This window comes from Ischnura elegans, chromosome 11, assembly GCF_921293095.1.
Source record: "Ischnura elegans chromosome 11, ioIscEleg1.1, whole genome shotgun sequence".
Taxonomy (NCBI): Eukaryota; Metazoa; Arthropoda; class Insecta; order Odonata; family Coenagrionidae; genus Ischnura; species Ischnura elegans.
This window is the reverse complement of record NC_060256.1, coordinates 44,410,049-44,428,841: the sequence shown is the minus strand read 5'-3', so window position 1 is coordinate 44,428,841 and position 18,793 is coordinate 44,410,049. Positions and strand designations below refer to the sequence as shown.

At 38.7% G+C, this 18,793-nt stretch overlaps 1 protein-coding gene across 2 annotated transcripts in view; it reads left to right on the top strand.

Moving 5' to 3' along the window:
- The window catches only part of LOC124168492 (sodium/potassium-transporting ATPase subunit beta-2-like), a 120,227-nt gene that overhangs the window by 29,401 nt on the left and 72,033 nt on the right, over positions 1–18,793 (top strand). For both annotated transcript variants that reach the window (XM_046546810.1, XM_046546808.1), the window contains exon 2: positions 476–789. In XM_046546810.1, coding sequence (XP_046402766.1) covers positions 507–789 — 283 coding nt within the window. In that variant the 5' untranslated portion in view covers positions 476–506. The remainder of the gene's footprint in view (positions 1–475; positions 790–18,793) is intronic.

The following is an 18,793-nucleotide window of genomic DNA, read 5'->3' as shown; positions in this document are numbered from 1 at the left end:
AAAAGATAAAAGAAAAAATCCCTTGAGAATGGCACTGAAGTGTTCAAACCGGTAGTGCATAATATAAATTACTGTGGAAAAGTACGTAGAAAGTCTATTTGTCAGTGCCATCGACTTCCATTAGGTGACAAACGAATTCATCTAAAACTTACGCTACCAGATTGTAATATTCAGGTTAGGAAAACGGAGTACACCTTTTGAAACTATTTCTTTGTTATAAATACAGTAGCACTCTTTCACCTGCTTTTTCAAAAGAGAGACACAGGAAAGAGAAAGGAGTGAAACAACCCAGTTCAAAAATAAGCCCTGAAGATGGTTAAAAACAAAACCGAAACGTCGGCATAAAATTTTTGCATCATTTTAACCTAAACTCCAGGATATATATGATCAATATTTTTTCTCTTGCAACAACCAGTTTTTATAGTGCTCATGTGATTTTTATTGATGATAAATTTTTCTTTTTCTTAATCCCCAGGTTTTAAATCGTTTTATAAAGATTCGCCGAGATGTCTGATTCTTCAACGCCCAACACAACGGCTTCGCCCACCAAGTCGGCGCCTCTGCGACTTCCCTCCGGAGACCCACCCCCGTTCCTCACCGACAATGAGGACGAGTCGCCGCCACCTTCCCCATCGGAACCACCCCCGCCCCCGAGGCCTCCCAGGCCAACCCCTATGGACCATGACGCCTTCTACAGACCCCCGCAACTCGGGAAGCTCGACACCATCAAGCAGTTCTTCTACAACAAGGAGACGGGACAGATCTTCGGAAGGACCATGTCCAGTTGGGGTGAGCTATGATCTGTTTTTATCTCGATAGGGTCGTTTCCTATTTTTTTTTACCCAAATCGAACCGAATTTGATTGCTGAAATCGAATACGCACTCATGGAGCGCGTAATTCACGCTTTAAAATTTTTAATTGCTCAAATCGAACCGAAATTTAAATGCCGATACCAAATACGCACTCCTTGAATGCGTATTTCACGCTTTCAGTTTTTTAAATAACTATATAAAATTTTCGATATAAAATGAAATGTGAAAATTTTCAAGCGCGCGAAAACGTGACCGCTAAGTATGAATGCTGGGAAAAGCTCGTGTGACGTCATTCTGGTTCCGCGTGAGGCCCCCTCGGTGCGAGGCTTTGAGAGCCGCTACGATGCAGGATGCTGGCAGGTAGCTGAGTACCCTGCTAGCAAGTAGCGCTTGGCTTTAATAAGGATTAATTAATACCCTATCAAACGAAGGAAACTTTCCGACCATAGGCAATTTTAATAAGTTATTATTAACAATAAGAGATGTTTCCCAGAGCTCTGTGCCACATGCATTCATTGGTAATCTAAGCGATGTAAAACTCCTATATACTCGTATAGCGTCTAGGACCCTATGACGTCACATGGACTGGCATCGCATGGGCGCCAATCAGGCCTTTTTCAAATGAGGTTGAAATTGACCATTAACATTCGTCTAAACTGGGATTTCTAAAACCAAATAATTTGTATATTATGAATACACTAATGGTGAGTAAGGAATCGCAATGCCTTTCGTTTCCTTGATGAAGGAAACTACCCTATTCAAGCTGGAATTGATGAGCAAAGGTATTTATTACTTTGAACTTATTATTATGAAAATGGTCCATCAAACTTAATCACTGCATTGAATTCCCCATCGGCAATCGTGGCTATCTTCCCAAGATGATATTGCAATAATAATACTCATGCCTTTCATATTGAACGAAGCCCAACTCAAGCCGAATTCCAGCTGAGCGCAGATTCATGCAGAAAACTCTTGGAACAAACCACTTTTTTGCTCAGATTCAGAGCTACGGAAACTTCAACTTTTCCTCATGGATGGATAAGTGACACCATGTAATATTGAAGTAAAGCGAGCAACTAACCAAAATGGAAGCAACAGCTAAGGTAACCCCAAGGATATAGCAACATAACTAACGGATCCTACCAAATAGATTTGTGTCGATTTGGAATTAATGTCTTCAATTGCGCTTTCCACGGTATTTTAACTTCAGCAAAATATTATTTTCCTCAAAGACATTTACGGTTTTTTTCTTCAAGTGGGGCAGCTGGCCCCTCCTGCCCCTCGCTGGGTACGCCCATGGATGAGCAGCGGAGTAATGAACAATTTAGTTTGGTTCCCGGGAGTGAAGTATCGTCGCGGGTCGGAACTGCACACCTCGGTAATTTTAATTTCGTGCGGGAACGAAACTAATCCTAGGCCTCGTATTTTCGTTGCCCTCCGGGCCGAAACGAAACATTTTCGTTTCCTTTCACTTGCCATCCCTGGTTATAATCTTACCTGCGTATAAACATGGGCATATCCAGGATTTCTTTCTGGGGGGCACAAGTAAGGCCGTATCCAATACAGTCCACAGAGAAAAAATCATTCGCCTTGACCGGGATTCGAACCCGGATCCCTCGATTTCCGGCCGAGTGCTTTAGCCAGTTAAGCTACCGAGGCGTCATTCATCCCTGCGGAAATTTGTGGACTATAGGTACCGGACAAGGTGGCATGGACTGCTGAGCATATTATGCGACGAGCAGTCCAAATCGTGCGCACGGCGTCACAGCCGGAGAGTAAAGTCCGAACTTTGAACACATATAGGTGTTCTCTCTTTGACGAATTTAAGTATACCGGGACTAGCCACGGTGATAACTTTTTCGGGAGTCACCCGCAATGCACAATTGTGCGAAAAATCCATTGTTGGATTGAAATCCATTGAAAAATCCATCCAAAATCCATCCAAATCAATTGTGCATTGCGGGTGACTCCCGTAAAAGTTATCACCGTGGCTAGTCCCGGTATACTTAAATACAGTAGATTCCGTTTAATGGGTCCACCGGTTACTTGGGGCAGCCTCTTAATTGGGGCAGATCTTGAAGAACAGAACCCAATAGATGAGTATCCCAGAGTATTCTCCGCTTAATTGGGTCAGCATGCCGCTTTATTGGGCCATGAGTCGGCGACATAGACTCCATACTCGCGACGAAATTCAACTTTTTTGTTTTCAGAATACTACTTTTTTATATTTTCCTCCTTTGATTTACTCTTATTTTTCACAAATGTTCCTATTCTTGCCCTATTTTGAAAGCTCTTGTTGCTATACTATCCGTAAGAGGATAAGACTTTTCTTTAATAGGACTCAGTAAAAGACAGTCATTTAGCGTGGCCCGAGGCTGTGAAAAATATTTATAACTAAATTGTTATTATTCTTAAAAATGATAATAAATTAACTAAACTCGCTGATTTATTAATCAAATTAATAGTTTAATGAACTTATGTTGCATTATAAACATTCTTTAGTCTTCTTTCTATCATTTCAACGTCAGTTTATGCCCATACACAGGATAGTTCGCCTAATTGGGGCAGCCGCTTAGTTGGGGCAAAGTGCACAAGTCCCGATATGTCCCAATTAACCGGAATCTACTGTATTTTGTTCTGGGGGGGGGTACAAGGATTCCTCGTAATACTAAACGAACGCAATGATAATGAGACCGTATTAAAAATATTGCATATTTTTTAAGGTTCTGGGGAGGGGGCACGTGCCTCCGTGACCCCCCTAGATCCTCCAATGCGTATAAACGTAATATATTTAAAATTTTGAGTCACCATTTATAATACATGCGTATATTCTTTAAAATCCAGGCCGAAGGGGAAGGTGGAGAGCATACCCAGCGAGGGAAAGCGAGTAGGTACCTAACTTGTTTAACGATAATCGCTATCATCTAGCATTTTTCAGCATATTTTTCAGCACGCTCTTGTAAATATTTTCCTGTATCGTAAACGAGCTTTCGTGAAAACTACGAATAAAAGCTCTTTCTTTTCAATTTTACGGATCGATTTAAATTTAATAATAATGTTCGATTCTTTGACTTTATGTTGTACCTTGTCTCATTCACTCAAAGCAATTGTATGAATCAATCAGTCAGTTAATTAGTGAACGGAAGTGGGTTTTTCAGTATTGTGACGTGTAAAAACGTGTAAAATTAAATCTTCCTGCTCTGTAATACACCTGTCGTATTCTATAATAACTTAAATCAAAAGTATTAGCCGTTTACAATCCAATACTCTCATTTGGGAACAGATTTATAATAATTTACGAAAATTACATTTAGGATCTGTGTTTGCTTTTACAGCTTTCGTTATGTGAATAAATTATGGAAAAATTTTTTAATAAGTGAATCGCATGACTTGTGTATACATTGGTCGTTAATTATACCTTTTCAAAATTGGTTATTTTCAGTGGCTTCGGTTTATTCGATATTTTTTCCTACACTCGCTGACCTGTAATAAATGCCCATTTATTCAAAAGATCAATATATATGTATTAAATTGTTAAACTTAGTTTTTTGGTCAAGTGTATAATTATTTTTTAAACAATAGCTAAATTTTGTGGTGTGTTCCGATTTGGGAACATGCTTGAAAACGCATTTAAACATTTTTGTTCGGGTTTTCTTTCATAATATCTCTTCATTAGTTGTAAAGTAAATAGGATATGCAAAAAATAATAAAAATCGGTCGGTAAGTTAGTTCTACCTTTAAAGGGTTAATTCCGTCATGTGATAGGAAAAAGTCTTTACCCTAAATCTGTCGCAGTTGCTCATGCTTAAGGTCGGACCGAGTGTCCAAGTGCTGGTTGAGACGGGAGACTCATATGCATGAAACAGTGTCTCGCATAACAAGATACTTACCGACTTCCGTCCTCACACGAACGAATCGTTGTCCCTCGAACGGAATGGTTGCTTATTTCGTCCCGATAGCAGCTGCTCAGCGTGGAACACTCACGGCTCATTTCTCAACCTTGACTGAGTGAACTACCTCATAAGTGATCGCTCTGGCCGAAATGAGTGACGAGTCCATCTAAATTAAGACCGTCCGTCGATCCGTGTATTAAAGATTCCTGCTGAAAGCTCGCCTGAAATCTATACCTAGACTTTTCGAAGCTGTAACTAACCCAGTACTCCTGTCGAATCTTTCCTCGACAAACATGTTTGATGTAAGGGTTTTCTGCTTGATAATGCTCGCTTTCCTTCTCAGGGCTTGTCGGAAATTAGTGATACTATTAAGCTTTTTTTCAGCAAGGCATTATTAAGTCTTTTATATCAATCTTGGAGTTAATCGCGATTACTTTCCACGGTATATCGAATTAAACTTCATTAATTGCCATTGACTGGATTTCACTATTCTCATATTTGTTGCTTTCGACTCCCATTTCCTTGCACTTAATAAAAGTGTTGTATTCAAGAAGATTGGTGAAGCTATTTCTTACGCAAGAAAAATCTTTTGTTCTCTTTTGGCAGTGAATCATCCGTTTAAAACTTTTGTCCTTAATGAATTCATTTAATTCAAAATTTCACATTTCATTACAAATTCCATTCCAAGATTTTTTAAGCTTCATTATACATCAGAAGTGTAATAGAAATGGGCACCTTTTTTAACTCACACAAGGAACAATAATAATTATGTCGAATAAAGACATTTCGGTAAGTTCCAGGACATTTTAATCAACAGTGGCATTGTATCTCCAAAACAGTATTAAATTAATGATATCAAAGTATACGTAAATATATCTCATTTCTACAAATTTTTAGGAAAATAATTTTTTCCTAATCTTTACAGGATATAGCTGTTGCAACCATTCCTTTATTTTGTTCTAAATTACCCTATGTATATCATACTTTTTAATTCATCTCTCAAATTATTAAATAATTTTATAATTAATGCGCCTGTCTGTATGCCTCCTGTGTGTAACATCTCGGAATTACATACGTAAGTACAAGTCTCAATACCATATTTGGAATTTTCACGCATTTCTTCATCAAACTTGCGTTATAATCTTGAAATTTTTCTCCGTATAGATAGGAGCACACTGTCAGTTTTTGACTTAGTCTCAAACATAAAAACCTCACTTTTTTGAAAAATACTACTTATGGTAAAATTTTCAAATTTAAGACATAGCCAAGGATCGACTTTGCTTGCCCAGAAAAATCTTTGACCTCGATTAAACAACTAAATTGAGGGAGTATCAACTACTCAGATAATAATCTCACCCATTTTGAAATTTTTTGTTTCAGACAGTTAAAATTGCTCATTTTGTCCAACCTTAAGTATTTAATGTCTTAAAAAACAAAGAGTATGAAAAAAAGGTCGAAAAAGCTGGATACCCAAGAAAAAACGGTAACTGCGAAGTGCTTCCAAAAAATGTTTTCGTTGCCACAACTCTGTAACTAACTAACCCCTTCCCCCCCGGAAATATAAAAACACATTCATAAAAGAAAACAAAATATTGAAAAATCATGAATTTACAAAATATTTTAACAAATTAAGTCTTTTCGATTCTGAAAAGTGTTAAATTAGTTTAAAACATCTGCTTCGTACCGTGTTTTTCAAAAATTTCCCCCCCTGGTTTTGGACCCCTCCGAACGAAACTCCTGGCTACGCCACTGCCTACCACCTCCTGAAGTGTTGCAGATTCCTCCTGAAACGCCCTGTAGATATCAGGGTAAGTTTAAAGTTGATTATCCGTCCCGCAAAAGACCGGTCGAGGTGGAGTGGTGCATACTCTTTCACGCAGTTCCCATACTCTGAGCCCACGAGTCGTGCCGCAGGACTTGCGCGCCATCTAACGACAACCCTCTGGATTATACATATTCCTCAGAGGTTACGCCACAACAGCACTGCGCGCGGATATTCATGTTCACTTTTTTTAACTTTCCTGTCACGGACGGCCTTCGCTCGGGGCGCTGCAGTGCTGCTGCCGGCCGTAGGCTGAAAATCGTACGGTCTGTTGCGTAATAACGAACGTTGTCTTTCGGTTTGGATATGTGGTTGGGATCGGGAAATCAAAGTTAGGGGGACGGGGAAAATATGTGGGTGTGAGGTGAACACAGTGTTGTTCTGGGGAACTAGAAAGGGGGTCAAGGTGCAGTCGAATGGATGTTACGATGACCATACAGCGTTTTGTGTCCTACGGCGGATTTGTATGCGGAGTTGCATGCATTACGTGCTAATGGTTCGAGAAAGAGAGACGTATTGGGGACAAAATCCTTTCTCATGCACAGGGGTGGTCGGGGGTGATTTGAGGCCCTCCGCTAGGCCTCATGATGGGGCCCTCCTAGGGGCGGATCCAGGATTTCTTTCTGGGGGGGGCACAAACAAGGCCGTATACAGGATTTTGTTCTGGGGGGGGCTCAAGGATATCTCGTAATGCAAAACGAACGCAATGATAATGGGACCAACATTAAAAATATTGCATATTTTTTAGGGTCTGGGGGGGCACGTGCCCCCGTACCCCCCTCGTGCCCCCCCTGGATCCGCCTATGGACCCTCCTTACAGCGGGAATCGGGAGTCCTCCCCCGCAAAATTTCAGGAAGTTGCATGTCCAGAAATGGATTTTGACGCTATTGTGGCTCTTAAAAACTGTATTAAATTTAATAAATATTGCAATTTCCTAGTAAAAAAAAATACTATGAAAAGTGAGAATTTCACAGATTATACAATTTAATAATAGATTATGGTTCTATTGCCGAATATTTATTGAATTTGTTTCCTGAAATTGCCCTGAAATCTGAAAATAAAACTAAAATAACGTTTTCGAATAACCATTTCAAAAAAGCTCCAGGTTTCCTTCATCTTTTGGCATCCATATTTTTATGTTCTCTATCAGTGGCGTAACTAGGATTATGCTTTGTGGGGGATGGAGGGGCTTTGGGGGGATGATGGGGATTGACAGGGCTACCCCCAAGGAAACAATGAATTCAGGAAAATATTTGAAAAATAACATGCCTGAAAATGCATTTTAAATCATTTTGATACTTAAAATTGAACTTTAATCAGATGCAGTTATTGTATATCAAATCCAGACAAGATTTTTAAACAATATTTTTTGACTTCTCTGAGGCTTTGGGGGGGGATACATCCCGTAATCCCCCCAAAGTTACGCCACTGTTCTTCACGTAAAATTTTTACCCTCATTATGATGTAAGTAAAGCAACAAGTCAAAGATTTTATTTTCCAAAGGTAAAAAAAACACTGGTTCAAGTAATCTAAGTATTTTTTTATTAAACCTTTCATATAGGGTTCAATATAGTCGCGAGCGTTGCGGAGTCCTCGGCGATCGCTGACTAGCCGACCTGGCAATACCGCCCCTTCCCATGCGTTCAAGCTGGCCATCCCTCTTTAGTGCATTGGAATTATCATGAATATTACAAAAGGGGATCTTCAAGTCTGCCTGTAAATGTGCTGTTACCCACCACGCATTTAAATCATTTTGATACTTAAAATTTAACTTTAATCAGATGCAGTTATTGTATATCAAATCCAGACAAGATTTTTAAACAATATTTTTTGACTTCTCTGAGGCTTTGGGGGGGGATACATCCCGTAATCCCCCCAAAGTTACGCCACTGTTCTTCACGTAAAATTTTTACCCTCATTATGATGTAAGTAAAGCAACAAGTCAAAGATTTTATTTTCCAAAGGTAAAAAAAACACTGGTTCAAGTAATCTAAGTATTTTTTTATTAAACCTTTCATATAGGGTTCAATATAGTCGCGAGCGTTGCGCAGTCCTCGGCGATCGCCGACTAGCCGACCTGGCAATACCGCCCCTTCCCATGCGTTCAAGCTGCCCATCCCTCTTTAGTGCATTGGAATTATCATGAATATTACAAAAGGGGATCTTCAAGTCTGTCTGTAAATGTGCTGTTACCCACCACGCATTTAAATGGGTTTACAAAAGTCGCCACTCGCGTCGCTGATGGACAAATTGATCCGAGTTTCGCGGGAAAATAAGGTGTAATCAGTGGTGTTAACATGGGCCCAACCCAGCGAGGGGTAGGGGGGACAGCTGCCCCCCCTAGAAGCAGAAATCGCAAAAGTCTTTCAGCAAAATCAGCACTGAATTGAAACGAAATATTCAACAAATTTTCTTTAAACCCACCAAAAAATGATATATATTAGAATAAGATATGTAACTAAAATAAAACTATTTTTTCAAGGAAATAATCTCATAAATCCCATGGCTTGCACCCCCTCCCCTAGACCAGGGCTTGCCCCCCCCCCCCCTAATTATGATCCTGGGTACGCCCATGGGTGTTAACTAAAATTTATAAACATGGTTATGTGTTCTATGAAATTAATAACTTTTCAATACTATTCGTCGCAGTTACAAACATTTTAATAAAAAATATAGGCAAAAAATTGGATCTCATTGCACTCATCATCGCAAATGAATTGCGACCGAAGTGGCAACAGAAATCAACCTTCTCTTGGATGAAATTGGGCCTCCTCTATGCATTCCCCTCGGAAGTTATAACAATCATCGCGCCGCGAATAAAAAAAATGAATAAAGATAATTGAAATAAGCGTTCCTCTGCGGTCTCAACCGACTTCTTTCATCGCCATTGTCCCTCAGAGATACCCTAAATGACCTGTATCCGGTGGCTTTATCCCGCTGCATGCGTAATAATCGGACCTCGCATCGGCGTGATGTTTTAGAGGCCATATGAATGTGGGAAGATGCACTGAATTTTCGCAAACCGTAATTTCGCAAGTATACTGAAAGCTCGCTTTTACGGTCATCTAAGGTTTAGCAAAATGTACCCTTAGAAGACGCTTCGCTTCTGCCCGACTTGTTTCTTTAATGGGGTACCTATCTACTTATATTATATATACTATTTCTCTCATTCACATGTCGCCTTAAGCGAAAATATACAAATAAATTCATAGGTAAGGAAAGAAAGGGATAGAAACATACAAAAGAAAAAGGACGAGGACAACGGTGCTGTGGTAGATGGAAAAAGCCGGAAATCAGAGGGTAAAATGTGGCCTGACTGGGACTTAAGACGTTTTCGGATGGACTGATTTATGGTGAATTTGGCACTTTAAATCTTCGCACGCTACCAGATTGGTACTCGCTCATTACTGATCACGAAAACACTTCCCTCGACAGATTAGGTTTGAAGAAAGACTGCCCATCCTCCTGGCAATGGTGAAGGCAGAAATCATCCACGTTTCTTTTTGAGTGGTTCTTTTGCGTATGCACTGATTAAGTCCACCGCACAGTAGTATCTTCAAAAATGGTTGATATATTAGCGTGTAATCATTGAATTGTGCAAGGTATGCGTGAAATTAGTAAAATAAACCATTGCAGTGTGTCCACTGAATTTATTTTGGCTGGACACGTTTCGTTTTTACAACAATATTCTGATAATTTCGTTGTAGTAACAATATTCTGAGAATTTCGATGTTACAACACCATTCTGAGAACATTGTTGTCACAACGAAACCCGTTGGGCTACAATGAATTTGGTGGATATATTGCAGTATCTTATTTTGCTAATATTCATAACGTCCACGATATCATGCCACATATTACACGAGATATACGTGACATTACTTAAATATGATATTTGAAAAAGACGGCCGACAGATAAGTCCATTCGCACCATAACAAAGGTAATGGTGGGTTAAAATTCGGTGTTGGCGTTGGCCCACAATTTGTTAATGGCGTGAGGAGGAATGAAGTGATGAAAAATTTCTCGGGTTTCCCACCGTGTGTAGTATTGGGTTATTTCTCCCAACGTTTCAACGGCTGAGTCTGCCATCGTCTTCAGGAGTATACTCTTTACGTTACTTTTAATACGTGATTAATATAGTAAGGGATAATTACGTGATGTGATTTTGGCAATTTTTGGACCCTCCCTCCCCCCTTAGATATCATGAGATTTGACTCGACCAACTCCCCCCTCCCTCTAATCTCACGTGAGTTTGTTCAAAATGCATATTTTCAGTGTGAATATGTTAATCTATGCTTCATTGGGTTGAATTAATTTAAAAATAACAATTTGTTTAATCTTTTTTATTTAATATTAGTAAAGACTATTATTTAAGATTACTAAGATCACAATTTTACACTATTTCTTGCGGAAAAAACACGTGATACTTGCTAGGACTTGACCCCCTGAACCCCCTCCGAAATGCCTAACGTAATGAATGGATGCCCCCTATCCTCTACCACCGGGATTTAAACTCAGGCTCTGAGGTTGAAATGATGATGCGCTGATGTGTGTGCTGCTGATCTGCTAAGTCAATGTATTTTATGTGTATGCCAAAGCGCACGCTGTTTGGGGAAACGTTTTAAAATAAAACCCAAGCGAAAACTACGACGTGACCCTCTCTCAGAGTTGGTCCATGACCTCAAAAGATTACGCTCGCGATGCTAGACGCGAAGTGACACCGCAGATGGGGTAGAAAACGGCCGCTCAGCCATCCCGCGACTCGTATCGCTCCTATTGCAAATGCATCTATAGGGTCGCCCTGAATACATTCTAATCGCGCCCCTCCGTCTTTGGAGGTCGCCTTGGAAATCGAATGGAATTGGTGGGGGTAGAAACGTCCTTCGCAGCGACGCCGACCTAATGTCACGCTGGAAAGGCGTTCATAAATGGCGCGAATTCGTCATCCGATCTCAGAGCCATCTATTATTCAGTCTTAAAAGCTGTCCGTAGAGGTTATGACAGGTAGATGGCTCTGAATCGCCTATCAATGAGAGAGAGAAGGCGTCTAGTTTCTAGCGCGCGTGGACGTTTCGTTTTTCCTGCTGCGATTTAAATGTATAGGTAGGAATGAGAGAATTAATGAGGTATTACCATGATTATTGAATCATGAATTCTAATATTGACAATATGGTCGTCGAAAAATCGAATAATGAAACATTGGTGGTGGTGACTAGTCTTCGATGGCTATTGTCGATAGTTGTCCGTCGATTATAATTACTTTTGTCATTTTTTTATATGGGAGTGATTTTTCCTGTTTATAATCATTTTCATCTTTCCATTATATATGAATCGTAAGGAAGGGTCTAAGGCACATTCTAATATACCTACGCGGCAATTTCAAAAACACAAAAGAAAATGTTTTAATGGTCCTTAACACTAAGGGATATAGTTCGATATTCAAGAAAAAGTTTCCAAATTTTAACTTAATTTTATGAAAGTTTACATATGAGTTAAATTTTTATTATACCTTCCATACAAATATTTCCGAATTAAATACTTTTCATAAGTTTATGTGATGATTTATTACATTCTGATTTAGTAATAATAATAATGTACTTTTAATACATAACTGTTTACTTTATTTTAGTACAAATAATTCGGAGTTTTAGGTAACTTCAAAGCTACACGGACCTGTACCGAAATATTTTAACTGTTGCTATGATTCTATCATTAATATACGTTACATTATTCATTTTATAATTGATACGTATACTTGATTCAATAGTTATTAATAGTTGGAGTAGCTATGAAGGATGTCATGATTTAGGCATCAATAAATCAGGAAAATCCTGGGAACAGTTTGATAGGAGTTACCAAGGATACCCTGATTTCAATCTTATCTGCACTCGTCGTACCATTAACCCGAGTGATAGGTATTGATTGGCTCTGTGACTGATCCAAAGCAGACGGTGGATTATCCAGACGAGAGTCGACGAACCAAACGAATGGGGATAGATGGCCATAAACTCAACTCTTCCGAATTATTTCCACCGCCATTAATGGAATTTGCCAATCGTTTCTGGGACTCCATTCTCTGTGTTTGTTCAGCGTCTTCTCACGTTTGACGATATTGAATTCGAAATGCCAGATACGTGCCTATAGCTAAGGGATCGTCTGTTGATTGATGAGGCTGTGCCTGTGGCATGTATTAATGCAATTGGCCCATCTTTTCTGGGGAAGGTTGAAATTGGATACTTAATTGAACCTACCTAAATATATCCATTTTTATGGTCATTGTTTGATCCGCCAGTGATTTTTCCTGCATTTTAGTTTTTTCATGTACTCCTTACCCATTACTATTGAAGATGGGAATTGGTCACATTCTAATACCTTAATACTCTGGGATATTCAGCAGCAGGAACAAAAGAAGGAGATTAAGACTCGATAGAAAAATCGCTGTTAGCCTTAGAAAGTAAATCGTTACCTCGTTATCGTAATTGTAAGGGAAGCAAGTAAATTGAATTCACCATTCAATGTTCACCATTTATTTGCCTTCCAATTGATTTGAATCATTAGTGGATTATATAAGACTAGTTGTTATAAGACTTGCCATTCGAAAATGATCACTGGGACAGAGAGTGAAGGGACTCAAATTAGGCATTTTAAATCTACCTACGCTGCAAGTTTAGAACACCCGCATTAACGATCAGGAAAATACTACTCTCTCCTTCATCATGGTTTGGACACTCTTTATGTTATTCTCTAGATGGCCATGATTTGGACACTCCTTTCCTTTTCAAGGAGAAGTGTCCAAACCATATTTGGTAGTGAAGTTTTACTCGCATAATAAACTGTGGAAGTTAATATTGGTGTTTTAAATTTTATCATGAAGAAAGACAGCCCATTCTCATGACAATGATAAACTAAGATATCGTATTGTCCACAATTTATTAACCGAGTACTACACGTGTACTAACTTAGTTACTATTAGTACCTGAGGATGATTGTATAAAAATTGAAGCACGGGTAGTACTCGGTTAGTAAATTGTGGACAATACGATATCTTTGTTTATCATTATCATTTGTTATGCTCCACTGCATCTCTCCTAAAGGCCTGGTTACACGGTACATTAGAATGTACAAGATTCTTTACATTTTTCTGAATGGTTTTCTGAACAGATTCTTGTACATTCTCATGGACAAGATCCACGAGTAGGTGGTTACACGGTACATTTTTTCGGACATTTTTTCGTACATTTTAAATGCGCAACAAATTATTTCAACTTCAAATATAAACCAATGGGGAACATGCAAACTTTTTTAAAAGTACTAGAACAATAAGATACTTACCTCAAATGTACTTGCCGAAAATGTCGTGGATGAATAATGTTTTATAGCTGAGATATGAGTCATTAAAAATAATCTTCATCGACTGTTTGAAAACACGTGACGGAGCGTGCGCACGTTACATCACGGCACGGTATCCACTAATGACAGGCCTAGTAGTGGATAGAAAAACTGTCTATGTGGGGCCTCAAACGTTACATTTTCTTGTACATTCTCATGTACCGTGTAACCAGGCCTTAAGAAAGTTGACTCCATTCTCATGATAATGACGAAGGCGGTAAGCTCCCCTGAAACTTTTTGAGTGATTTTGTTGGTTATGCATATAATTTGGGAGCGTTGTTGCCGAGTGGGTGCCAATGTGCTGTTGATCCAAGGGTCTTGGGCTCAATTCCTGTGTGCAGTCTTCGGATACACCATATAAAAGTCTTCGAATTGCGTGGTGGCCCAGAGAAAGGAACATGAACTCCTGCGCAGGATATATTGTGTGATATTCAAAGGCCTTTGGGTAAGTCTGGGATGAACTCTACCCTCACCTATCCAAAATGAAACTTTAGGGTTGAAACACTGACGAGGGGAGTGTCCGAAAATCGGGTCGCAGAATTCAATCAAACTTTATAGCGTTATATTCCATCGGGGACTGTTATCGAATCGCCCCCATATTTGGCTTATATAACCAATATTTTTAAAACGCAGTTTAACATTTAAAGGTCAAATTTATTCCCGTATTAGAGAATTTTGTGTATAAGTGAGTCGTAATGCTTTCTACTCGAGAACATATTTGACCTGTAAATGGTTATTGCGTTTTTGTGTTTTTTGTACTGCGTTTTAAACTACTGGTTATATATCCCCCATGTGGGTGATTCGAGGAAAGTTACTGATAGACTAAAACACTACAAAGCTTGATTGAATTCTGAGACCCGCTTTTCGAACTCATCCCTTATTTTTTTAAATGCAATAAGAATCAATTTCATCGAAAAAAATACGATTTTACGCATTAAGTTTCGAAATATTGGCTAGCAATCGAAGTGAAAAGGTAAATTTCTAATCATAACAAAAAAATATAAAATTAGATGGTTTGTAAATAAACAGAAACGTCGGCTAAAATTGCATGTCAAGTTAAAGACTTTCACTAAAAGATTAGAATTTTATGAGAAGTCTCCCGCCTCGGTGGCGGCGCGGCGGGGTAAAGTCCTCGCCTGCCAAACATGAGGTCGCGGGTTTGAGACCCGCCTGGGTAAGTTACCCTAATCCAGGGCATGGCTGTTTGTGTGCGTGCAATAGTTAAATTTGTTGAACACCCCGATATAAAATGGCCGACATGAGCTGTACTCGGTGGTTTGGGAATAAAATAAAAATTTAAAAAATAAAATAAAAATATAGATGTTATAAGACAAAAACTCATGTTTTGTAAAGCTTATTTTCATCGACAAAGTATGACTTCACGCAATAAGTTTCGGTAGATTGGTTTGCAATAGGTGTAAAAAGTTCCATTTTTAATCATATCAAGAAATTAGAAAAGTAGTGATGAATTTATCCCTCCGACCAATGAATCCGTCAGAGCAGGAGTATAGAGTTTTTTTTAATGAAATGGAACTCATGCTCTTCACATTCCCGGGTGGTCGAATTCCTGATGCGACAACGACATTATTTTGGCTCTATGGGATTTGGAAGAGAAGACTGGACGGAGCGACGCGGGTGGATCGCCACTGGAAAAATTAATACAGGACACATACTTCCCATTTTTATCAAAAACTCTCCATCATGAATCCAAGACACAAAACCTTTAATTAATTCCCACGTAGGTAATAATTAAGATTTTGTAGAAGAAAGATGAGACTTCCAATTAAAAAAATAGGATTCCTAAATGTAAGTGAAGGAGTTTTGCTACCTAAAAAGCCAGAGAATGGAACCTGATTGTGCAATATACTCCTCCCATCCTGATAGTGTGTATTCACACGCCTGTGGCTTAGTCTGGGTTGAGCTCTTCCTTCACCTAATCAGATCATCCACCGGGTTAAATCAGTGAGTAAGTGAGTGGTATTCTTCGGGTAAATAACCAAAAACCCCTTTTCCTTTACAGCCTCAAAAACACCTTTCTCGAATGTATTGCTTAAATTAAAACAATAAACAGGATGTAAATAAATCCATTTGAATTTTTATTGTTAATGCAATATACGGTTGCATCTTGCTCTTTCATGTTTTGTTGATGTTTCATGTTGCTAGGAAATGCCGCTTTGTGGTGTAAAATGTGTGTACCCAAATAAACATATTGTGTAATGGAAAAATTGTTAGCATGAATAAGAGAACATTGTGGTAGAACCGCGTCAATGTTTTTGTCAAGGGCCTGCATAGAAGAGGCCCAATACCATCCCATTGAAGACTGATTTCGGTTGTCACTTCGGTCGCACAATATCGGTTTTCAAGAATGTCCGCGGCACGGTGATGAGTGCAATGCGATCCACTTTTTTTCCCAATTTTTTGCCTTATTATGTTTTTAATTGGGAGCAATAGCATTGAAAAGTAATGAGCTTGATAGAGCACATGTTCGTGTGCATAAATTTCGGTTAATACCCCTAATTATAGTTTATTTTCCCGTGAAAAACTCGGATCAATTTGTCCGTCAGCGACACGAGTGGCGACTTTTGTAAACTCATTTAAATCCGCGGTGGGTGAGAACACTTTTATAATCCGACGTGAGGATCCTCTTTTGTAATATTCGTGGTTTTTGTATACCAATTTTAGCTGAGTATTCATTCGTGAGAAGTATTTGTCTGCCCAAGATACAGGAAAATGTTGACGAAGACGTGCTCTAATCACCTTAAATTTCCGCGTAATACCATAAATTTTGAACAAGTGATTCATCTTGGAAAGAGGATAAATAAGCACGGTTGAGCGGGTATTATGCTCCATCTTAAACCCATTTCCGCCAAGATAACTTTTTGCTTGTGATTGAGAAAATATTTAGCTGCGTTGCTCTTATGGTCGTCTTTCGTAATCCAGTGAAATATTTTTGTGACTCATCAACTTGTTTCTTCCGAATGACCTGTAGCCAAAGAGGTACAAAGGGTGGTAACGAGGTCAGAATCTAGTGTTGTTCAATTTCTACGAGTGACCTTGATGGAAAGGATGAATCTTCAGGGCAAGCATACAATTGTAATACTATAGCAAAGCAACAATATTATAGTTTATGGGCAAATCCATTGACGGAATTGCCTTTAGAGGAAACTATGCGATAGGTTATTTCGATAAAATTTTAAAATACAAAAAAACTGCAACACTTCTAACTGTGCATGATAAAAAACATTTATGAAGGTGATGTACTTATACAGAAACAAAATTAATTATCGAATTACCTTCTAAATATGCCCAAAATTAACATGTGACGTAATTACTGCCAGGTCAACCACCTAAGTGATTTCAAACAGATTTCAAAACTTTTTGAATCGAAGTATAATTTGAAAACTTTAAATAAGGCTCTGAATAATGTTTCAAGAACTGATTTCATAAAATTCAATCATTTAGCTGTTGATCTATCAAGATAAAATATCTCCAGCTTAAATTTTAATTTGAGAGAAAGAGTTGACCTTTTCATGGAAATGCCGTTATACCACTGTCGTCACTATGATAGATCCTCCAAACCCTCAAAGAAGTAAAAAAAAAAAGTTATTTAAAACTATTGTCTCGTTTTGACATATAGTCACTGCATCTGCTTTTAGTTAAATTTTAAGCGCCAAAATGATATGAAACATATTTCCAGGCATGTCAATTTTTAAAAAAATTCCCGGACCCCCGTTTCATGGGGGTGTCCCACCCCAGGTCCCTTCATCCCCCCAAAAACATATTACTAGTTACGCTAGTGGTTCATACCTTTAAGTTTAGAGCTACTTTGTATTTCAATTTGTTTACGTAGGTAAGCACATCGGAAAATATAACTAAATACTTTTGTACTACGTTGCGACCCTCAAAATTTTCGATTTTATCTAGTGTGTGTTTCGCTCCAATAGGGGGAATATATTGAACCCCCTCCCCCCCGTCCCCCTATAGATACGCCACTAGAAATGTCACCCGCTCCACACTACTTTATCTGTGAGCACCAAAATAACCCAGGAGAGTTCGAATCTCATGTTTTAGGAGACAATCTGTTTCATCACTTTCACCACCGATATGCATTTGTGTACCTTCCGGAACCTCGCTAATCTCGTAACCATGGAATTAAGTGAGTAAGGAAGAAGAACTTCCTCGTATTCCATGTTATCTATCAACGCATGGCAAGATCCCAGCTCATCATAATCATCTGATGGCAGGATAGTTATACCCGTTATCAAAAAATTATTTTCAGTTTAGGGCGGGGCAAGGGTCATAGTCTTGAGGCATCAAAAGGAAAATTGAATAAATGTGTCGCCATGGTTACCGGGTATTTTTAGATAGCTTTTGCTTTGCATTTTAATTCCTCCAAGTAAAAATATAAACAAAGGAGTTCAAGGTGCCTGTGCAGTAAACCACAACTTCAGTTTTAGTACGAGAAGTTGAAAAGGTTATCAAATTAATTGTTAATGAATATATTTTTATAAAATCCTGATACTTCATCCATCTACGTGAAATAGTTTAATAAAATTCATATTGTCAAAATAAAATATATTGAAACAAACACTATTGTCGTAGTCAGCCAATCATAGCCATCGAGTACCCTCTGATTTTGCCATTTCGTAATAGGTCCATGCCCAGAATACGATAATACATCGCTCATGCGTATGCTAACTTTGAGGTTACTTATTACGCCAGTGAAATTATAACAAAGCGATGCATCAGGTACGCCAAAATACTAGTTGGTAGGTTTTGCCTTTGAATGAATGCAGTAGTATTATTTGTTAGTATGCGTAACGTTTTTTGTACCGTGTGGCGTGTGTGGGAATCCTATTCCATGCTGAATGCTG